Below are 24,301 nucleotides of genomic sequence, written 5' to 3'. Positions count from 1 at the left end.
GGTGGCCAGCAGCAGCTCTGTACAGTCAGCTTTCCTGGGGTCAGTGCAGTGTTTCTTACCTAATGAGAAGCTGGGCTGGGTTGTAAGATGTAGAACACAGATACAAGTACAGAGGAAAGGATCATTTTTCCTGCGGCTCTAAACTAGGAAAGCGCAATTAAAGCAACTAGGGATCTAAACTTGCACTTTCCATTGGCTGTTAGGACTTTCTGCAAGAGTATTTTAAGACGTTTTTAGCTGTTGTACCCTTTCTTGGCCACTTCCCCACTTTGTGACACTTACCTGTATTTAGCTGTCTCTTTCCTTAGCTTTTAAATGGAGTTATAAAGCAGGCTTTATTATATACCTTAGTAGTAATGCAGGAAAATATCACTCTTATGTTTGAATATAGATAGGCAGTCATAAACCTAGTTTATTTTCATCCTCATTGAAATCCTTGATAACGAGCGGTACAGCTCTTTCACTGAAACTCTTAATTACTTGGAGACCTGTCAACTCCTGTGTATTATTCTCCTACTCTCCTGCTGGCAACTTCCATGTTCCTATTCCAGCTTTTCTCCTGCCTCTTGGATCCTGTGTATGAGATGCAGATGCCTGGTTCACTGTCGCGCTGTGCCCGTACCATGGCACCTTGGGCAGCAGGGTAGCCAGGGCACCGTGCAGCAGCTGGGGGTGGGGGCTGTGGCGCTCTTACAGCTTGATCGTTTCAGGATAATTTGATTTAAGAGAGCTGGCGAGGAAGAGGAGAGGAGATGTCTCTGTCGTGTGGCCCTCTGAGCTTTATGCAACGGGCAGTTACAGTTCCTTTGAAACTGTGGTGGCCTATTACAAAACAAAGCTACGTAAGGTAGCTACGTAAACAAAGGTTGATGTGGCATCTTGGAGTGGGGCCAAGGTCTGTTTCTCCCTAGGAGACGGGGAAGTTTAGCAGGGTGTGCACCAGTATATGGAAGAAATCCTACTCTCTGAAGGAAGAGGAAGAACTGTTGCTGCTTCTGTGTGGAATATAAAAAACTGTTCCTGAGAGAAGCAGGTAACATAAAACCCGTCTGAGCTGATTCTGATGAGCAGCTGGCACTGAGGGAAACAGAAATCTCGTGGCATAAGGTAGTATTTTGAAATGTACACAGATTCAGAACCGCTGTAGGGGGAAACTGGATTTCAGGCTCATCCTCTTGAGAACGTTTTTCCTGTTTTCCCCTGGAAAGGAAGTTTGGTCTTTAGGCTAGCTCAATAGGCCACACTACTAGAATTAACCCTTTGATCAAGGGAAATAAAATGGAAATAAATTTGCCCTCATGTTTTTATAAGCTTGAAAATGAAGGAATTGTAATAGTTGCTCTGAGTCTTGGATTAAGCAGGTCTACCTGTAATTGTGAGACTAATGAGGGAGAGTGCGCTGGGCTGGATATCTGGTAAAGCTCTTACCAGATGTAGTGGGAATGAAAGCAAGACCTAATTAAGAAAAAGATTATTTTAATACCCTACTAAATTAAAAAATCATACTATATTTAGGTTCTAATTCAAACAGAGGAGTAATTTTCTCCTACGTTGTGTTTTCACAGAAATACAAAAGGAACATTGCTTGCTATTATGTTGTGTTTGAATTTTTACAAGCCTACATTCTGAGAACTTTAAATAAAAGTAATAGTTCATAAGAACACTAGAACCTAGCACAAGATTTGGGGGGGGACGGGACGGACGGACGATGGGGGACGACAGTATGAAAGAAACTCAAGTCTCTTTGTTGATCTTGAGATTTTTAAAGCCATCTTTCCATTTCCTAGACCCCAACATTAACAAGTTGGCATGTTTAAGGTCAAGAAATTCTTGTTGCCGAAGCAGATGATGAACACCAGACTCTTCAGTCTGTATGAAATCCTTCCTATCAATGCTATTGAAATAATGAAGTTTACACTAAACTGAAATACCCACCACCATGCTATTTCAACAGGAGAGCAAATACATAGCCTAGCTGGATGACCCCGGTTTGGAATGGTCTCAACTATCTGGGGTGTGAGCGTTTCTGAGAATGAGATTAGTGCCAGACTGGCAGTTAGATGAAAATTCTGAAAGCACTTAACATGTAAGAATTGCCTGTGATCCTCAGTGAACAGCGTGAAACTCGCTGCTACCTGTTGAAATGGATTTCCTATGTAAGCAGCAAGTAGCTTTTGCCAGAGCCAACGCAGGCCGTTCAACCAGCCACTCAGCTGGGGCTTGCTTTTCCTGGTCGTATGTTTCTGTTAACAGGCTGTGTACTACAGAAAATAGTCTGCTCTGTTAAACACTCATCTGTTGAATAGCAGGACCATAGAGAAATAATATCTGTAGTGACTATTTACCTAATGAGAAATGCACAGAAAGGATCCCAGGTATGAGTTTAAGGTTAGTTTCCCAAAGCATGCTTGGGAATCCAGAGCGCTCCGAAATGTTCATGTGGGAGGTCATCGTTTCCTTTTTGTCCCTTGATGTCCACATAACAATACTGGTGAAAATCACACTATTATTTTCAGGACGGTAAAGTCTAGTAAGGGGGGATTTTTCTATTATAAAGCGAGATCAAAATTCTGTAGAGGGCGAGAGCTGCTAATGTATTTTTTTAAGTTTTGCAACAGACAGAGGATGTAGCACTGTGAAATGCTTTGCTGGAGGCACCTGAACAGCTCTCCTAAGTGACTTCTAAAACACAATTCCCTGACTGGGTTGAAGCTTGGGTTCAAAGCCGAGTTGTGCCACTGATCAGTTCTGTCACGTTGGCCAATTTCTGTAGCCTTTTAATGACTGTTTTCCCTCTCCAGTCTTGTTTTGTAGCTGGGTTCACTTGTCTGTTTTAGTGTTTCTATACTACCTGCATTGTAGGTCCCCCAAATATCAAGGTCTTTGGATTCTAGCTTTTCTGCGTGTTTTCCTCTTTAGAATACTACCAATCTATTCTCAGGCTTTATCAGATATTTTTGAAAAAACACAGGCAACTGCCAACCAGGCGAGTTCACATGAAACCAGTTTGGTATAGCATTACTCTGCCTGCTCCTGGGAGCTGTTTTAAACACCTTATTTAAATGTTATTTTGTGTTTTGCATCCAGGTTAAACATGCACCTGAAACTGCAAAGATAATACAAAAAAACTTTGCAAGTCAAACTATGTTTTCTTTACAGCTAATGAGGGAGGGAGCACTAAGAGGTTTTGTGTAGCTTGACCAGGTCGCCTAAAGTTTGTGCAGCCAAAAATAGTCATGGTCTCCTGAACTCCGACACCAAGGCTAGTAGCTTCTTCTCTTGCTCTTTCTAATCAAAACCCATATTCAAGGTGGTATCGTGTATCTGATGTTTTTGGGCAGTGGAGTTTAATGAATATCACTGCTATTTAAGTCAAGTCTCCTGTGCTGTTTTCTAAACAGGGTACCAGCTCTTAGATCATGCTTGCTGGGTAGGTTTGAGGCATTAGGCTGCTGTGAATTTTTCCCCTTTACCTGTAGAGCACCCAACTTAATTCAGGCAGAGTTCACTGCTACCGTTGGGCTCTGCTTATAGTTCGGACTCTTCTTCTGACCTTCACCTACCCGCTGGGCAAGAAATCTTACAAGCTGCTTTAAGCTTTCAAAGTAGCGTCTCTGCTCGTTACTTATGGTGGTTGCACCAGGTCACAGCTTGCTTACTAAAACATGGTGTGTGGTTGTATCTTTGGTAATTACACTAATATTGTTGCTCGTTAGAAGTCAGTGAGTGATACACGGGTCACATGTATGCTGCTGTCATTCAGGCATACAGTCAACTCCTTACTCCGCTGGCTAGCGACAGAGAAGCTGTTATTTCGAGTGGACAATGAATAGATGTACAGTTTCAGACAATTAAAGTGCAGGTAATTTTGAATTTGTAACAGTCACAAAATGGTATTTTAATTAGGTTATTTCAGGGAGCTACTGCAGAATCAATCTGAACTGGCACAATGGGTACAAACTACAGGAGAAAACTGCAGAAAAGACTTCTTTTTAAAGGGCAACAGGGGGTTGGGAAAGCAGTCCTGTAGGGGTTTTCAACCTGAGACAGGACGCACCGTTCCATGGTGATGTGGTGAAGCCAGTAACAGCAGTTACTTGCCTTTACATATGATAACATCCATGGGCACACTCACACCAGCTGCAGCCCGGTGAGTTCTGTCAGAGCTAGCTAGGCATGTGTCGTTATTTGAGTTCCAAGTAGCCTTGTACAGTATATGCTGAAGTCTGTAATTACTTCCTGGTAATTACTGAATGTGCTAGCTAGCAAAGGCTGATACGAATATTGTACGCCGTGCTGTAAGGTCCTTTGAGTACTGGATACACGTTCCAATATGTAATAATATCTAAGGGATCAGAGAACAGACAAAGGCAGATAAAAAAAATGCCGGTGTATTTTTATAATCATCTGAAATTCTACAACTTCTTATAGCAGCTGAGCAGCATGACATTGTGCATCTTTTCTTTTGCACCCCCTAGGTTAAGTTATTGAAGTCGTAAGGAAAATAATAGTTTTCCCTGTATCCTCCACTGAGATTTTCACATCTGCTAGTAGGTCTTGAAAACTCTGTAAACTGGTTTTGTTCTCGCCATATGACGCTTGAATATTTAATTCCAAAAATAGTCTTGTATCTAAGGGTACTTTCATTAGATCTGATTTCCTTGGTACATTCTAGATTTTGTGGCATTGTGTTTTGTCAGTAAATTGACAAAACCTAGTTTCAGGCGGAGAGAGAAAGGTGAACACAGGAATGTGGCATCTGCCCCTTCCTTTGAAGGGGGAAAAATATTTTACAGTATCTGTAATACCTACTGATTATAAAATTGTTTGTAGTGTATAACTGAAAATATCTCCACAGCAGCTTTCATTTAACAGCACAGTCTGTCATTAACGCATTGACTACTTTATACAGCTTTCCTGTTCCTAGGCATTATTGGTGCAAGTTACTTTTTAACTGTTAAACAACCATAAGGTTAGGCAATGGCAATTGGGCTATGCTGAAGCCCATAGCACCTGTAAGAAGCAGGTGTTTAAGTATAAATAACCTGATTTTTGAAGACTCACTGTATACCGTTAGTGTATTTTAAAATCATTTAGTACTTCTGCAGTAGAAGGAAGAATGAGGTAAAAATCATTGATGTTGGTGAAAAACAGGCAAGCTTAATGAGGGTAACATATTGTATGTTTTACTGCTGGACTAGAAGGAGGGAAGAAACTGATCAGGATGCTCCAGGTAAGAAATAAGGCTCTCAAATATTAATTACTATAATGGTAATGAGTAGGTTATCAGCTAAAGCCAGATGCCCTAACATCCACAGAGCAGAGCAGAGAGGATTATTCGTGAGTGTGTGATGGACGCCGCAATTCAGCTGAATCCTAATGTATTCCTTTCTTTTCAAGGTATCTACACCCCAGAACCACTCTGCAATTTCTGGTGGGCTCTTTTATCCACAGGGTTTATGTTTGTGTATCATTTTAGCATCTTGCAGATTCTCGGATTGGTAAGTAAATACAGGTTAATAAATGGATAGTTTGCAAGTACCTTCAGAGTAAAAACCCTGACTAGTTTTACAAAGTGTCCAAATATATGTGGGTAAGACTCCTTGCATGCAAACTTTTAATTAACGTTCTAAAGAGCATTTTTATCTCAGATCTCATAAGTATCGGTAAAATATTTCATAAATTGCTTATGTACCTGCATAAGTCTATCTATTAAATGTACAACTGAATTTGAATCTCCTTTTCTTCTGAAAGCTGCCCTACTTGTGTTGAACAAAGGAGTGTCACCTAAACATTTTTGATTATTATGGTAATTTCAAAATTACCGTTTTAGGTGACTGAATCAGTGCAGCACAAAAATACTGTTAATTTATAAATGTTGTCACTTTCTCAGGTTACAGAAGTGAATTTGAACAACATGTTGTGCCCAGCCGTCTCAGATCCTTTTTATGGGCCCTGGTATCGAATCTGGGCATCTGGACATCAGACTGTCATGACCATGACTCACGGGAAGCTTGTAATCCTGCTGTTTTACAGTGCTGTCCCCATCTTTAAATGTAGCGTGGACTTCCTTAGGCTCCCAACTAAGAAAATAGACTGAAATCTCTCCCCATGGAGCAGTGCATACAGGGGGCAGATACTTATACTGGAAAACAAAGAGGAGGGATGAGAGGACAGTTGTGTTTATACTTCTCCCCATGGTTTATTGCCTCAAAAACACCTCTGTAATGAAGTGAGCGTTTTTTAACTGCTGTTTCTCACTGCCTATTGCCAATGGCAAAATTAGTGGCCTTATTCTGGAAAAGGTTCGTGTTTTATACATTTTGTGTAGATTACAGTAGAATCTTGCTAAGCCACCATTTAAAATTAGGCCAGGATCTGTCCACATTCCAGCAAAGAGAGTGGCAGTGCTACCTCGTTTTGACTGATTTTTCATTAGATACAAGGACACTTACATCATAGGACAGGAAATAAAGCTGCATTACAACTCTCCATTGATGTGAGCGGAACACGTGTTGAAGTGCATCATCCTGGCTTAACTCTTAGCACTGGAATGTTGCAAAATGGTCACAGTGAAACGATGTACACTTCATCTCCCAGTTCTAAGTGCAAAACAGTGAGGTTCTACTGTATTTTCTTTAAGCTGGTTGAAAATGTTGGGGAACAATCTCTCATTCAAAAAAAAATTTTGTTTGTTTTTTCTTCCATCGACTACTTAATTTCTAAGCTGCTGTGGATGAATTATCTATCTGGCTAAGTCTCATCAGATCTTGATGCTTTGGAGATGCTTTTATTTGAGTGAGTGGAAAAACACCATGTTGAAATAATTTCAAAAAACCATATTATGTGTAAGCTATATTTCATCCGCTGTTCTGACCAGACTGAACAAAACTTTTTTTCCTTTAGCTTAGGTTGGAGAGGGAGTGGAGATACAAAGTCCAATGTAAACATGAGTTTTCTTATTTTGACTTCCTAGCTTTTGAAACATTCCTTCTCTGTGTTCTACACTGATCCTCACTCACTAGAGTGGTTAGTGAAGAAAACCACCATGAAACTATGTTCTCTCGCTGCAGCTGGAATACATTCTGGATACTGATTTTAAAATACAGATATAAAAAGGAACATGAAATCAGTGCAGGCCTCTACTGAAAAGCAAGTGTTCCAGTTTACTAGTATGACTAAATCTTCCTGTCAACATATCTTTTGGAAAACAGGATGTAGGTAGGCAGAATGATAAAGAGTAAACTGTGTGTACCTGTTCAAATTTTCCAAGGCTAGAGGAGCAGCTGTTGGACAGAAAGATGGGAAACCTTGAGTATGTTGCTCCAGATAGTTAATTGTGAATCTGTTACGCAGACTGTTGTGTTTCAGGGCTGCAGGAATTTTGTTGTACAGAAGTTTGTTGCAATTTATAGATTCATTGTGTTGTCAAAGCTGTGACTTGTAAGATAAACCAAAAACGATCATACCTCCTCCAGCTGGATCACCTGAAGATACATCCTGAAGTTAAGGTACAGTCATTTATACCTCAAGAAGGAAAAGTAAGAGTGAGAAGTGGTTGATTTTCTCCTTAAAAAAGAAAAATTTTCATTCGAGAGGGAATAAATGGCTACTTCAAATACTTTTACTCTGTAAGTTTAAAAAAAAAAAAAAAGTACAACTCAGTAGGAAATATCTTGTCCCAATCTTTAATTTACAAACTGGTTTCTGGCTTTCTACCATTCCTTGCTGTGTATATATATACATAATAAATACACTGTACTCTTGCGACTCGTTAACATGCAACATATACCTAAACTATCCATCAAATGCATATAGCTAGTCTTAGTTAGACAGACTAGATGTCTCCATTTGTTTTTTAATCAAGTTCAACTTGAGGAAGCTAAGCACCTGATAATAAGTACTACCAGCATACAGAGTTAATTGTCAATTGTTGATCCTGCAAATGTCTAAGTATATAATGAATTTTATGGAGTAGTTTCACTGCTGCCTCAGTAAAGCCAGGCATATGTTACTTCAGTATTTATGGAGTGGGGCCTAAAGAAAGAGTGTTTTGGTATTGAAGGCCTGAATCAGTCTGTGAAATATCACTTAATTAGCTGCTGAAGTGATCAAAGTTCTTGCGATTCATTTCAGCAGATTCAGTACTTCATGATGAAAGGGAGGATGTTGCTGGGAGATGCTAAGATGCATGGTGCTGGATGGTAAAGCGTGCCCCCTGTTAATAGACTTCACCTCCTATAAATAGCTGAATCAAATATACAGTGATTCTTCCTTCCCCATAGTTACTGTCAAGTGTGTCATGGTTTGTTTATTTACTTGAGAATTTGGCAAAATGCCTTATGGTGGATTCAGTCCTGTTCAGGTGGAATGTTTGCTATTGCAATAGAATGACTTTAGCCAAATTTGGCAAGTGTTATTTAGCATTGTTATGTGCTTAACTTTACTTATGGGGGTTTTGGTTGTGGGTTTTTTATGCTTTTAAGAATCTTTCCTGTTTATTTTTCCTTCAGAATACCGTAGCTACTGGAAGAATTTCTGTGTTAGATGAAAGTAGCAGTTTTTTGGGGTTTTTTTGTTTAACTACAGCATTTCCTATCTATAGTCACCTGCTTTGGGGCATTCTAAATGAGTATAAAACAGCTGCTATCTACCACCATTGACTGTCTCTGGTCAATTAAGACTGCAGAAGCATTTAAATAAGCCCAGGTGTCTCACTCAGTGCAGGCTTTTTGCTTGGAATGCAAAATTTGTGAGCTCTTCTGACCTGACTTCAAACTCAGTAGCAGGAATGGTGATGTTAAATATAGCTAACAGGAGGGAAATCCCGGGGGCAGTTTGGATGAAAGGATTCTTGGTGGAGCTGCACCACTTGTACCATTGACTTTGGTAGCAGAGCCACTGTAAGTGATTGCTCTTGCCTCCCCTCCCACCCTGAATCATAGATGTCTGTTTCTGTCATGGTGCTGTGACTCGTGCTTTTCTCTGTTATGCTGGTCCAGTTGTTTTAAGTCATGCTATGAATTCAGGCATAATTTCCCAATGTGGAATATGCTGACAGAACTGCTCACGAAAGCCAACAGGACACCCACGGTTCCCTTCCAAACCTCACCTGGGCGGGTTCTGGAGGTTGTTGAACTCCTCTGTACCAATTTAAGTCACTAAAATGGCTAACTGAACAAGGTAATTCAGCAAAGCAGGAGAGAGGTAAACCAACTACCACACTCAATAAGGATTTTGGAAGTATTGGAGCTGCTGTAAAGAGTCGACTGGTACAACTGGGGTCAGGTGGGAGGGAAGGCAGTAGGACCTTCACCTCTTTTTTTGACAGTAAGCTGTTGCTTCTTTGCTTGTTGTACAGTATCAATGAAGCTGGCTGAATTAGAACAGAATCATTTAGGTTGGAAAAGACCCTTAAGATCAAGTCCAACCATTAACCCAGCACTGCCAAGGCCACCACTAAACCCTGTCACTAAGTGCCACATCTACATGGCTTTTAAACACCTCCAGGGAACGTGACTCCACCACTTCCCTAGGTATTCTGTTCCAGTGCTGGACAACCCTTTTGGTGAAGAATTTTTTCCTAATACCCAACCTAAACCTCCCCTGGTGCAACTTGAAGTTGTTTCTTCTTGTCCTGTTGGTTGTTCCTTGGGAGAAGAGACCACCCCCCACCCTACACCCCACCCCCCTTTCAGGTAGTTGTAGAGAACAAGAGGGTCTCCCCTGAGCATCCTTTTCTCCAGGCTGAACACCCCCAATTTGCTCAGTCACTCCTCATAAGCCTTGGGCTCCAGCCCCTGCCCCAGCTCCGCTGCTGTTCTCTGGATGCACTCTGGCCACCTCGGTGTCTTTCTTGTAGTGAGGGGCCCAAAAGTTAAATTATTCCCTCTCCCCTTGCCTGTTTGTGAAGACTCTTTAAACTTCGTATTTCATTTTGGTTTATGGTGTGGTGCCACAAGAAACTAACAGCGTAGCTGAGAGACAGGCTTCACAGGAGGTGAAGGTCAGGGTGGGAGCAGAAAGGGAACGAACTTGTGAAGGTGGTGGCATGGAACTTTGCATCTTTTATTCCTCAGCTGTCTCTGGTATCTGTTCGGAACGTGCATCAGATACACCGACTTTGTTCAGCATGCAGGATATTGGTTTGAATGGGAAAGCAGAATACTTAATCTCCATTGGGGTTATTTATTCTCTTCCCTGGCAGAGGCTGATTTTCTTTTCCCTGAATGGTTTATTTTATAGGCAGTTATGCTATCGAGATGACTTCTTTGGTTGCTTTTATGCTTATTTATGCTGGAAATTAAAGAGCAAAACTATACTGCTATTCTTGAATCCTAACAGGCATTCTCCCCTGTGGTATTATGCACACAATCTAGGTCAAGAGAGCTTGAAGCTGTTGCCCAGCACCTGGTGATGAGATTTGACATTGCAGCAGTGCAGCGCACCATTGAAAGGGTAGTCCTGGCCTCCCCTGGGCAAATGGTCCTACATCTTTTGTCACAGTACTAACAGTAATGGGAGCAGCAGCAGCAGCTACGGGGCAGAGCAGGGGGTGGGCCAGAGAGCGGACAGGCTGTTCCTTTCAGCAGTAGCTTAAGCTGACTGTAAACTCTCGCCCTGATGGGGAGTGATGTGCTGCCCACCAGCGAGTCAGGCACAATACCAAAAAAAATTCTTGTGCAGCGCCAATGCCCAGACTTCACAGACACTGGTACGTAGTAAGGGGTCTGAGCAGAGCACTCTGCTCTCCTAATTTTTAATATTGTAGGTGCTTCAAACAAAAGAACCAAGGAGAATGACATTGATTACTCTTTCTGCCAGTGAATGACTGTCTAAATTTGCCTGCAAATGTACGCATAAATGAAGCATTAGTAACCACAATAAACTTGTTTCCTCATCAGTTTGTTTATGCAGCTTTAGAGTAAGTAGCCCTCCAAAGCAGAAAAGTGAGCTAGTAAAATTCCTGCACCCACCGTAACATCTGGCAACACAGCCTGTGCGTATTGAGAATATTGTGCCAAGGATTTAGCTGTCCAGGATACATGCAGTGCTATTTTTCAAGGATGCGGTGTTTGAGCTGTATCTATTTGTTCTAACTTCCTTCTATTTAAGCACCAAAGAAGAATTTGCATCTTGTTTCTTTGGAAGGATGAAACCTGACAGCTCTTGTACTTGGTTTCGGTTCAGCTTGTTGGGGATCGACAAATGCTGCTTATAAGCAACGCCTACTTGTGCTTAATCAGGTGCTGAAGTTGGGAGCCATGGGAAGTCACCCCATTTGCATACCTTAAGATTATAGAGTACCTCAGTGTAGTTTTATCCATCTGTTTCTGGCCACAATCAGGGTTTTGATATTTCTGTATATTTGATATCATTTTGTAAAGCCCAACTGTATTTTTCTTTCAGAAATGGCTATTTGCAACTGTTAAATTACTGTACTTTAATGTCCTAAGTCTTGCATCTAAACCAGAGACATTAATTTTCTAAGTAGCTATAGCTAATGGAAATACAGACGTGCTGTTTTTTCTCAGTGTTGCAGTTGTTTCACTACAGGCAGATTCTTAGGAATTAAATTAGTCCTAATAGTTAACAAAGCTCTGAAAAGGCCAAAAACCAGGAAGAGGGCATATGCCAGCCCTGTTAGGAAGCTTGAGGTTTCTACAGGCAGACAGGTCAACTTTGATGTTTTCATTTTTACAGTGACAAGACTCATCTTTTGTGATCTCGTACTCAAAGTGATATTGCTGTAAATCTGTCTTGCAGCTTTTAGTATAACTTGGTTAAAGCCAGGCTGTTTTTTAAATGATTTTATTTTTCTTCAGGGTCAATTTTGTACTTTTTTTAAATTATTTCTGCATTTACTGAGTCATTATCTCAATGCTGCAGAGGACACAGCAGGCAGAACAGTGAGCGCACCCGCACGCCTCCTGCTAACCCAACGGGGGTAGGGAGCTGGAGTTGCTTGGGCACTGGTCAGAAGCACCAAAGTGTCTTTGGAAACCTGCAGTTCCAGTGACCCAACCTGCCAGTTCAAGCGTGGCATTATCCAGGCACAGAACGGTATGGGCAAGGATGGAGTGGAGAGGCTCAACTGCCACATATGCTGTCAGTTCTGAATAATTTTTAAGAGTGTTACAAACTTTGTAAACTTTTTAATGTGCTAAAACTTGGTTATGAGGTTACATTTACAAATAAGGGGTAATTTGTGTACTTGTTTTTTGTATTTTGGTCTGATGTTTCTTCTTTGTGGTTGTGCCCTGAGTCCAGACCACTGGGCTAATAGTTGTTAAACCTTTGAATTAAAACAAATAAATTCATTTTAATGGCTACTGTACAGTTTTGTTATCATTCTAGTAGTGCCAGGCACCGTCTGTCTCACTTAACTTTTTAGAACTAGTAAGAGAACCCAGATTGACTTTCCAGTTCAATTTGTAATATTAAAGAGAGGGACTTCAGTATTAGATTGCCAATCATCAAATCTGGTAAGAATATGGATTGCCCTGTCTTAAGCAGCCCGCCCTGCTAGGGGTAGCCTGCCTCGCACGTAGCAGTTTCTGTAAGCGACAACGACACTTCCTGGGATTTCTGGATGTTTTAAGCATTTAGCTATGACCTGTGCATGTTACCTGTCAATCGACACAAGCCAAGCCTGCTTACCGGCAGATCTTGCTGTAGGACATAAATCCTTTAATCGCTGTTTAAATAGTCCCTGTCCATGCCTTTCAGGTGAAGAGCTCAGGAAACGGTATTACAGTATTATGATGCTTTCTCTGTGCTTCCACTGTTCCTGCCCCGATTGTGGCAGTGTCTGTTCCTTCCTCATCTATGTCTCTTTAGTAGGAGGTGGAAGAACACGTACGGTTTTCAGCTTAAAACTTTGTTCAGAAAGCTACTGTAACTTGCTCGGTCTCACGCCACAGGGGAAGGCAAGGTAGTTTTGATGTGCTTCAGAAGTGTTCCTGGCTGTAATTAAAAATACATTTAGACAGACTGCAATGATGTTACCCAGGACATCTCAGACAAGCAGGTACTTCATTGTGTACAGTTCCTGGAAAAACAACATACTGGACATGCTCACCTGTATTACTGCGTTGTAGAAGTTTTCACAGAGCTGAGGAACAGAACCAATTCTCCACCGTAATTTCTTTTGAATAACAGAAAGACTAATACAACAGCTAAAGTAGAAATCGAGTATGAAGTGCCTTATGGAAACCCAAGGTGAACTAAACCAGCCATTTCCTTTTTTAGGCACTGCTAATTATCCCCTTTATCTCTCTACAACTCTGATTGTAAGTCAGGCTTTCATTGTTTAGTACCAACATCTGTGTAAGAATAAGCAAGTTTCCACCTCTGAAACATCCTTAATACCCAGCACTGTTTTGGTAGTTTGGTTTTTATAGTGTGATAACTAGACAGCTGGCTAAAGTAGCAAGAAGAGTGGGAAACTTTGGGTAGGAAGTTTTAACTAGCTATACATCTCAGTGGAGGTCAGTTTTAGGAAGGTTTTACCTAATTCAGACTAATGATACCCCATCTGTGAGATACTAAAACAACAATGGAAACTATTTACTTAAGCAAGTTTTCCTTTCAGAGTTTTTTTTCTTTTACATCTTCTAAACCAAGGCTCCAAAGCAAGTGGAGTAATGGCTGCACCAACATCTAAAGGTTACATTGGTTTGTTTTCAAAGACTTTGCAACTACAGACAGGAGTTAGTCAAAGACAAACAAAACCACTTCTAAACTCAGATCTGAATTCCAGGGAGATGTTAGAAGTTTCTTGTTTTGTCACAGAAATTATCCTAAAAAGGACATATCTTTACCTCAGACTCGGTAGAAAACGTCTCTCCGATCACTAGAATTTGGCTCAGGGAATGAAGTTCTCCGAGTCAGTTTTACCTGTCTGGGTACTTTGCTCTGTCATCAGCTGGACTGTGGCTTCGTTGCTTCGCAGGACCACACGCCTTCCCTTCTCAAATAAAACATCTCTTGGGTATCAGCACAACCACCCGTGCCAGCACGGAGGGGCAGCGCTGCTCCCAAGGCAGAGCTACCGCAGGGACGCTGAAAGCTGCTGTGGACAGTTAAAGCTGTTAATGAACTCACGGTTCTGGTGTGCCGTTCTCGTGATCTGCTGAAGTAAAACAATTTAAAAATAGCACCACTGTGTTAAGGCTAAAAGCTTTTGAGGAAGGGGGAAAGACTTCTTCCCTGGCCCACCGTACTTTGCAGGACTGCCCTAAGTCGGCACAAGCTCTACACTCATTTCCATAAAATTTGGTCAACTGCACAGTCGACACCTTAGCTAGATATGACATGCAAGATAAAAAAATCCCTCGTGGCACAGCAAGCCTAGATACTCTTTAAAAGTCACACCTACTACTGTAACAGTAATAAGGAGAAAGTGCATTGAAATTATTTTAGGTGGTATTTCGAGATATTCTTCAGTACACACCTTGCCACATTATTGTAACACATCGTAACGTTGCTACAAGTAGCGTAGGCGATGTGTTGGTTACACCAGTATAACTGGTTCTGCAGCAACGTCTTGCTTCAAAAGGCTGAAAGCATTTCCCCCTCTCAGAGGGCAAGGAGCCCAAGCCTGGACAAAATTCCATGTTTAACGTTAAGATATAAAAAGTACAAAACTGAACTGATTCCAAATACTGATATAAATACTGATACAAGTGATATAACTGCTATAAAAGCTGATTTAACTTGGAGTGTGTACCGACTCACAAATTACACCGAAAGCTGCATGCACCTGTCCACAATCTGTTCCTACAGCAGGCAAAATGGAAAGACCGTTAATCACAGGAAAATATTTCTAACACATCATTAACCTTTACCAGTAACACTAAGTGCAAATGCTTAAAGAAAAAAACTGACCAAGCCGCACAATTCAGCAGAGAAACATAAAAAGAAATGGTGATTCTTCTTCCTTATTTTATTGGGTAAATGATTTAAAAGGTAATAACAATAGTGTTAAAACTACTACAATATCTTTCCACAGCCATATCTCACAGACCCACAGATAACCTTCTATAATCTTTTTTTTTTTCTTTTTCCTCATTTTTCTTTTTTTAAGCCGTTACTTATATTAAAATGCCCATTTCAACAGTTTCTTCACACTAATAGCAATTAAATGTGGAAGGAAGGAGGATCTAGTTATAAAGGAAGGGGGTTCAGGTAATCTGTGATATTATTGTAATCAATCAAGTTACTAAGGAAGGAAGGAAAAGACGGAGGCCTTCCAAGCTACTCCAGGTAGCTCTGAGCCCATCGTGTGTCACCATTGCATTAAAGATAACTCAAGATGCTGGTGAACAATTTAAAGAAATTTTTTTTTTTTTGTAACATATAAAACACTAAAATAACTTAGAAACTAGATCCAAATATCTTGAAAAGAATCAACTTTGATATACAAAAACAGTCATAAGTTGTTACAAAAGTTCCAAACAAAAGTTTGTTTTCTCAGTGCGTTTATGTACCAGCACAATTACTGGGTCCAGAGCAAAGAAAGAGGTTTTTCTTTTTTATTTTTTCTTTAACAGTAATAAAAACCGAGGAAAACATATCTTTGTCTATAAAGAATCATTGCTGGTCTTAAGAATAAATGTAACCAGAAACCCTTAAATCTGAGAGGCACACTTTGGGTTTCTCTTTTTTTTTTTTTTTTTTTTTTTTAAAAAACCTTTTTTTTTTTTTAAACATAAAAGGAAAGTCACCAGTTTATTTAAATGGAGGAGATATTCAGACTCCCCAAATAAACTTAATTCAATTAACATCACTAGCAAAAATCAGTTAGAAACTGTACAAAAATAAAAAAGTTAACACATTTAATCCTGCAGGGATTTTGTAAGGACTGGAAGGCAGGCTTTAGGAGCAGCATTTGGGCATGGCTGGAGGCTTCTTTGGTTCGATCTAACACACATAAGAGATGTAACCTACTCCAGACAACAATTTTAAAAACCCGCACGTTTGAAGACAAGTAAAGAGGTCCGTATACAAACGCCAGGGTGTGCAAATGGATTTGACGGCCTTGATTTCATAGTGTATCTGAGGTCAGAACTCTAGTGTGCCCTCCCCCTGCTACGATCAGCGCTGGGGTTGAGATGGTGAGGAGTCCGTGCTACAGCAGGCTGGGCAGAAGGAAGGCCACTTGAAGCACGACTGAGTAATAGTTTCATGTCAAGTCTACGGTTTCGTTGTCTAACTCAGTTTACAGAACAGGGTTTTTAGGAACATTAAGCAAAAGAATTCAAAAAAACCCCAACAATCTCTTTAATGGAATAAGGCAAACTGAGTAATGCTCGTAAAAAATCAGCATTCCAACTTAAAAAACAGAAATACGCTGCTTGGTTGTACCTTAACTTCTTATAGAGTACCCCAAATTACAAAAAGAAACAGATTGAAAAATCTGTATCTAAACCCAGCAATATATCTAAAAGGGTACTAAACATAACTACGAGGGAATGACATTTGTGAGAGCAATTGTTGATCAGCTTTACGCAAACAGACCTATTCTGTCCCAGTGCATGTCACAGTGAGCTGCACGTTTTGTACAAACAAACCCACAATTACACAGAAACAATCCATAGCTATTTCAGCACTTGCATGCTGAGGAGGTAGGTGCCCTAGAAACACTGTAGATTGTATGATATTTTTTTAAAAAAGATTGGAATACTCAATCTGATTGACCACAGACTCTGTAACAGTTTTTTTTAATTAGTGATACAAAACTCTGGTCCAGAAGGGTCTGGCATTAACTCATTTCAAAAGCACACCTTTACAGTTTGTATAACACCCTTTTAACTATATTTTTAAGCAACAGCTACTAAGAGATAGACAAAAATGCAGTGTGCATTATGCTGTATACAAAAAGGAGACAAAACTATCCTTTTCTCCCCCAAGCCATGGTGGGAAGTATTGCTGACCTTGTCCTTAAAAACCTGCAGGATTGTTTATTCATCAGTATATCATTATTACACTGGTAAGAAATTCTGTATAACATCTGCATATATCGAAGATTTTTTAAAAAATCTGATATGATTTTAGATCCGCATGACCAGTCACGTGACCTGCTTGAGGTTGATTAGCACCTTTCAATACATATATATTTTTATATATAATAGATCTTTTTAAAAAACTTCTAACAATGAGCTCATACAGAAGCATGAGCATGCTGTAACGAGATGACAGATAAAGATGGGGTTGGATGACTTTTTTTTTTTTTTTTTTTCTTGCAGCAGAACAATTCAGTTTGTGCTCAGTTTCCCTATAAGGGCAAGAAAAAAAAATCGCAACACAACTCTATCAGGTAGCCACTTGTTCACAATTTCCACTTGAAGACTAATCCATTTAAAAGTGTTCCCCAAGTAGAAACAAGACAACAGTATCATCCAAAATAGCCTCTGTATAAACATCTATTAATTTTTGCAGCTTCTGGCTGGCATCTCTTGGCTCCTGAAATTTCAGGCCCTCTGCTTATAAATTAAGGCATCACAACTGAAAATGTTAATATTTGGACATCAAATGCTGTGGATGAAGGAATACCAAAGACCTTCTACAAGAAGTGGCAAAGCTAACCTCACATAAGGGATGAGCATAATTTAGCCATATCTGTTTTTGAAGCCCTACTGAAACATTTTTATAATTAATCTGATTTTTTAAAACTGAATTTTAATTAACTATTTTAATTTTACGTATCTATATATTTACAAACATTCATTATTCAAAATAACTGGAATTTATGCTTACTGTGGTTTACTCACGCATATTAGGAAGGTCTTTTCTGTAATAGATGGTGTATATCGTCCCCTAGAAGATGCACTGAACTACAACGGGTATTAGTGGGAGTTCTGCAGGCACACGAGCACGGAGCTTGCTCCTACCACATACCGGGCTTGCAAATATACCACGCATACCTTTTGCTAAATCCTATTTTTACAGCAGGAAAAAGTTCCAATCAGTTCTCTTTCTTCTACCATGTGGAGGGGCATCAGAATTATTACACAGTACTTTACAGCTCTCAAGTATTATTCCTGTAATAGATGAAAACATGTAAAATTACGGCATACTTGTCCTGTGCTCTTTCACAACAGTCTTTTTTTAAACAATAGTGAACTATCTAACTATTCACGACTTGATAAAACTCAACAAGTTCAAAAGCAGAAGAAAACAAAACAGGGATTTTTCTTTCCCAAAATAGGATTGATATATATAAAAAAAAAATTTCTCACTTTAAAAAAAAATCCCCCAAAACCTGACACCAGAGCAGACTCAATAGTTTGCTAGAATGTCCAGTGTATTTGCTATATTTTTCCTGTGAATTTTATATAGAAGTATATAGTTATGTCATAGTCAAAAGGCACTAAATCTAAATCCATTTTCTTCCTAATATGACATCTGCTACGCACCAACCTGTTCTTAAATGTCACTCCTAATTTGAGATCATCAGAAAGGCATCGTCTCATTACAAATGCATTACTATGAGTACTCTCGACAGGGCTGGATTGCCCTTGATTCCCAGCACGGAACCGGAGGCAGAGGCACCTGGTAGCCTACTGGATTATGTCATGCCCTATCAATTAGGCCACTTGATTCTGAACATGCTGCCATGTTAACATCACCTCTCACTGTACACGTTAATCGCTTCTCTTCATCCAAAAAAGCATTTTGTCTGTCAGCCTTGACATGGTGGCTGTATGTGCTGGATCTGGAGATCATGTATAATACCTACATGAAACCTTGACGGTGGGGGTGAGCTATTGTACACACAACGTTATCAAGAACGTTATGAAAATGCAATTCATTGTCTAGTAGAATACCTGAATCTGATATGTTTCATTCCCTGTCACACCTATTAATGCAAAAGCCATGAATGCCTTTTTACTAAGCAAAGCATCCCTAACTGTAATCCTTAAACTCTTCCTTCCATCCACAGTCACAGAAAGCCTTGATTGATATAATTCAATGTTAATGAAGTAGAAATTTAAAATTTCATAAAAAACCCAAGGGCTATATATGCTGCAAAAAAATCTGCAGTGACTCAATAATAAAAAAAGTATGGGATCTTTGTAATAATGTAGTTTTCCCTCCCGTTGCCATGATGAGCTTAACCAACTAAGCAGCCTCAACATGGCAACGGAAACTATCATCATAAAATGGTACAGTAATAGAGATAGCTAGACCAAGAAGGGGCAGGGTCTCCTGGGAAGAGGTCTGCAGAGAGGTCCAGTGACTGGTCATGCGGCTCAGTGTCAGGAATAATGGTTGTATGGTGGAAGGGGGTGCCCAATACCATTTTGGAAGTGATGATGCTGACGATGGGCAAGGTACTCTGTGTAGCTCATCGTCATCTTCTCACTACGGTACCTAGAAAAAAGCAAAGCAGCAAACTCAAGAACTGTTACCAGAAAGCTCCAAGTAGCTCTAAAAATACTGCACTAGTGGTATGTCTGATGATTACAGCTCTGTACTTCTGATGTTAGGAGTAAAACTAACTTCAGTTGCACAAAGGCAGGGAGAGAACCATCATGGCTGTCAGGGGCATTCTTGAATCACGTGACAAATCACACCATAAGTGCTTATGATAAATGCTTTAAGCAAACAGAACTGTCAAAAATTGTTGCCTATAATGTTGCTCGAAGTAGAGGGAATAAAAACTCATTTATTGAGAATGCCTGTATCCTCAGCCAGCGCTCTACGTCAAACCTAGGAGAAAAATGTAAACAAGCACTACAGATTTTTTGGGCTGTTTTTAAACAATCAGTATCAATTGTCTGCCAAATTCTGCTTTTAAAATAATCCCAACTACATTAAAGGGAACTGCATTCTTTTCAGACTAGAATCATAGCATACCTCAAGTTGGAAAGGACCCGTAAGGACCATCGAATCCAACTCCCTGCTCCTCGCAGGACTACCTAAAACTAAACCACATGACTAAGCATCGTCCAGATGCTCCTTGAACTCTGACAGGTTTGGTGCTGTGACCACTTCCCCAGGAAGCCTGTTCCAGTGACCAACTGCCCTCTCAGTGAAGAACCTTTTCCTAATGGCCACTCTGAACTTCCCTGGCGCAGCTTCACTCCATTTCCTCATGTCCTATCGCTGGTCACCAGACAGCAGCACCTCCCGCCCCGCTGCCTCCTGTGAGGAAGGTGTAGGCTGTGATGCGGGTGCCCCTGGGCCGTGAGGGCATCCCCGGGCCATTTGGGGGGGCCCTGGGCCATAAGGGCACCCTTGGGCCATGAGGGAGCCCCTGTGCCGTGAGGGAGCCCCTGGGCCATGGGGGGGGGGCCTGGGCCGTGAGGGAGCCCCTGGGCCATGGGGGGGGGGGCTGGGCCATGGGGGTGCCCCTGGGCCTTTTCTCCAAGCTGCACAAGCCAGCTGCCCCTCGCCCCCAGGCCCGTCCACCCTCCTGGCCGCCCCCTCCGGACACACTCCCGGAGCTGGATGCTCCCCCGCACCGAGGCACCCAAAGCTGCCCACAGAGCCGCGGGGCCGCGCCAGCGCGGAGCAGCGGGACAGTCGCCCCCCGGCCGGCTACTGTGCGGCGCCTGACGCAGCCCAGGGCACCGCAGCCCTTTGGGCTGCCAGGGCACGCCTGACCCCAGGCCAGCTTGCCGCCAGCCCAGACCCCCAGGCCTCTTTCCGCGGGGCTGTTCTCCAGCCTCTCGTCCCCCAGTTTGTCCATGTACCCAGGATCAGCCCATCCCAGGTGGAGAATCCGGCACTTGCTCTTGTTAAATTCCATACGGTTGGTGATTGCACAGCTCTCTGGTCTATCCAGATCTCCCCGTAAGGCCCCTCTACCCTCGAGGGGGTCCGCAGCTCCTCCTAGTTTACTACCACTGGCAAACTTAATGTACATTTGACTCCTGCATACAGCTCACTTATAAAAAACATTAAAGAGCACCGGCCCTGAGCCCTGGGGAACCCCACTGGTGACTGGCCGCCAGCCTGATGTAACCCCATTTATTAAAACTCTTTCAGCCTGACCCATCAGCCAGCTGCTCACACAGCGTACCATGGACTTGCCTAGCTCTGTGCTGGACATTTGGTCTAGAAGGACACTGCCAGAGCCAGTATCAGCAGCTTCACTAAAATAAAAACCCCCACATCTGCTGCCTTCCCTTGGTTACTTAGACGGGTGACCTTGCCATGGCAATCATGTTGGCTAAGCAGGTCCTTTCCCTCGTGAACCCACGCTAGCTGTGGCCCGTGACGGTGCTGGCTCTCAAATGGTTTTCAGTAACTGCCAGAATAACCTTCTCCATAATTTTACCAGGCACTGAAGCCAGACGGACAGGCCTGTGATTAGCAGGGTCTTCCTTCTTACCCTTCTTGACAAATGGGACATTTGCCAGCTTCCAGTTGACTGGGACCTCTCCAGACTTCCAAGACCATTGAAAAATGACGAAGAGAGGCCCCCCAATACCAACAGCCAGCTATATATAATTCAAAGCAGGATCCAGGCCCCGACAACAAATACTTTGGATATACTTGCATCAGTACTGTTTGACAACAGGGAACATATTGCCACATTTACACTTATCTGTAGAAGTGTAAAATCTACACAAAACCAACACTATTCCACATTTCCACAAATTTCACTTAGAAAGACCTTGCATAAGAGATCTGACAGATGAGGTTTGGTGAATCCAGCTACAGCGACTTAAAATACTGCCACCTCTCCTTTCTATCATATTTTTCTTCTGGAGTTGCTCTGGTTGTTCTCTCCTCTTTTAGGTCTGAAAAAAACACAACAGATGGCTCAACCACTTGCACTCACAACCCGACACAAAAGTTTAAACTACTGTGGAGTTCCCAACTGCAGCAATTACGGGGGCGAACACATTTGCTTCTGGTGCCTCTTTGCCAGAGGGACCGAGCACACCACCTTACACTTGCAGCTTTTTGCTTCAGTGGACGCGTTTCAGAGCACCAAAGCTGCCCACACTGACTTGATACAACAGTGCTTGTTAATGATGTACTAATTTAACAAAGGGCCGCTGGTCCTGGCTGCGAGATTAGTTGCAGCTCTTCTTGAATTGATGTGAATGGCATGCGGCACGCTGCCCTTGACGAGTAAGCTGGTCTGTGAATGAAATCCCCTGCCAATATGAAACTAAACCATAAGCCTGTCAGTTAATGAAGTTGGTTGTAAGTGGGTCAAAGCAGGCCAAAGGCAGCCTGATGAGAATCGCATCTGCTCATTTAAGCAGATGGAAGAGAAAATGCAGTTACCGCATTCTAGACCCCTAGAACTGGTACACTTCTTTCAGCGCCACTGTATTTTAGTTCTCTTGAAAACATGGCCAGAACTACTGGGTATTAACTTGCAGTGAAGATAGTTAGCAACGGACTAGTTTTGATCAGCTTAAAGCTTTATTCACACACAGGACGTTTACTTTAATTCAGAGACTTGAAAAAGAAGTTAAAAGTGCTTATTCTACTTTTCCAATGTATGTTTTACTGTGTGACAAGAAGTTATTAAAATGAGGCTCTAAAAAAGGTTGTCTGATGCTGGGAAATGGTTACTATTTTAATACTACTGTTAATGTCAGCAGAAACTGAGTTTTTAAGCAAATACAACAGACCGCCAAAGAAAAAAAAATTCTTCTCAACATTAAAATCATGCTTTGTTTATTCCACTTATCAGGCCAGTGATTTTGCTAGCAGTTTGGATGTTATGAACTTAAATGCACTAAACACAGGGGGGAGGGTTGGTGATGTTTTTTTGGGGCCCGGGTAGGTTTTGGGGGTTTATTTTGTTCTTATTTGGTCATATGCCATTGCTCCCAACAAAACCAGGTAGCTGGAAGAAAACGTGCGCTACGTAGAATTTTTGTTTCTTGGAAAAATATTCCTTATTTACCGCAGTACACAGAAATGGTCATTTCAGAACTATAGCACTGTTACTCTATCTCTTTTTGAACAGAAGGTAACAAGGTGTACATCTGAAATAAGTTAAAAGAAGATTGGAGTTCTGCATTTGAAAATTTAGCTGGATTCTGTAGATCCTTCCTCCCCAGTTTAACTTTCAGAACAGCATGCTTTCCTTGGTCACAGCTTACTCCACAGTAATCAGGTTCCTACCAGAATCCAGAATTCTGAACAGTCACTGAGACGCAAAGTCTTTATTCTTCATCCACAAGATCACTAACAAATAATTCCTCTAATACTAACAGATCCATTTTTCTAAGAAATGCCTCCCCTTTATCTGGTCTAAACGTAAACCTCTGCTGAGTAATAGCAAGATTTGTAGATGAAAATGACAGATGTGGAAGCTGAAAAGAACCAAAATCTCAGGTCTCTGTCCTATAACAGTGCATCATAAACAAATCAGGAGAATCCAATTATTTTCTGTAATGAAAGGATTGAGTTTTACTTATGGACAAGGAAGTCAAGTCTGGTTTACACCTAGCTGTACTAAGGAAAGAATTTCCAAAGAGATCAGGACACAGAAACAAGAGCATTTTTAGAATACAACATTTTTAGAACTAATCTCGTGACCCTGTGAGACCCTAAAAGTTGATAGAAGGTAGGAAGGATACCAGTTTTGGACAAAGGATTCTAACTTTGTTGTTTGTGTTATTAATAATTTCAAGTGCGGTCACCCTGAAAAGTATGAACAGTCAATATTTTCTTATGACCTAAGATTTAAAAAAATCTTATTTCCCTAAGCATGGAATAGATAACTAGAATTTAGCAGTCATGTTACACTGCAAGCTTATAAAAATACAGTTTTAGAGGCGTTCTTACAGGCATTTACTCCTCCACCCTTCACCGTATAACTACAATATAATGGGCAGAATATGTGCTGCAGATTCAAAAATATTTTGACTCCCGCCCACTCAGAAGCCCTCCAGAACACATTTTCTTAAATTAGCAAATCAAAATACACTAAGTGTGCAAGAGTGACAAGAGTATGAAATAAACTACTAAATTAATGTCTTCACTCCTGAGAATACCCTCACACAGTTCAACCAGTATGCTGACTGCCAAAGCAGCTACCTCATTTGCACAGCTAACGGCTGGTAAGGCAAGGGAAACCTCTACTCCGCAGGACCCAAATGCTTTCTGAGGACTGAGCAGGTTATTGGTACCCAGCAGCAGCCCCATACTGCCCCACCTGCTCAAATCCAAGTTGATAACGGCAAGAAACCCTCGTTAACTGCAGCCCCCAGCATCCCTCACAGTAAGTGACCAATACACTAAGAATTTTCAGTTACCAAACAAAACGTGCAGGTGCCCTGCTATATAAGTAGCCTGATATTTAACAGCCTTTTCTTTC

At 41.3% G+C, this 24,301-nt stretch overlaps 2 protein-coding genes across 8 annotated transcripts in view; one reads left to right on the top strand and one right to left on the bottom strand.

Annotated features, from left to right (window-relative positions):
- TMEM164 (transmembrane protein 164) overlaps positions 1–7,654 on the top strand; it is a 40,365-nt gene extending 32,711 nt beyond the window's left edge. The window contains exons 6-7 of the mRNA XM_037408076.1: positions 5,401–5,501; positions 5,894–7,654. Coding sequence (XP_037263973.1) covers positions 5,401–5,501; positions 5,894–6,100 — 308 coding nt within the window. The 3' untranslated portion in view covers positions 6,101–7,654. The remainder of the gene's footprint in view (positions 1–5,400; positions 5,502–5,893) is intronic.
- Positions 7,655–9,610: 1,956 nt separating this feature from the next.
- AMMECR1 (AMMECR nuclear protein 1) overlaps positions 9,611–24,301 on the bottom strand; it is an 88,998-nt gene continuing 74,307 nt past the window's right edge. For 2 of the 7 annotated variants that reach the window (XM_037407708.1, XM_037407711.1), the window contains 2 exons: positions 19,304–19,377; positions 14,927–18,044 (listed from right to left, as the gene is read on the bottom strand). In XM_037407708.1, the coding sequence (XP_037263605.1) occupies positions 17,947–18,044; positions 19,304–19,377 (172 nt within the window). In that variant the 3' untranslated portion in view covers positions 14,927–17,946. Of the gene's footprint in view, positions 14,135–14,926; positions 19,378–24,301 lie in introns of those variants that run through there. The other 5 variants (XM_037407712.1, XM_037407709.1, XR_005107411.1 and 2 more) reach the window with 4 other exon arrangements.

Source organism: Falco rusticolus, chromosome 14 (genome assembly GCF_015220075.1).
Source record: "Falco rusticolus isolate bFalRus1 chromosome 14, bFalRus1.pri, whole genome shotgun sequence".
NCBI classification, from domain to species: domain Eukaryota; kingdom Metazoa; phylum Chordata; class Aves; order Falconiformes; family Falconidae; genus Falco; species Falco rusticolus.
Note: the sequence above shows the minus strand (reverse complement) of the source record. Positions and strands in the feature narration are given on the sequence as shown.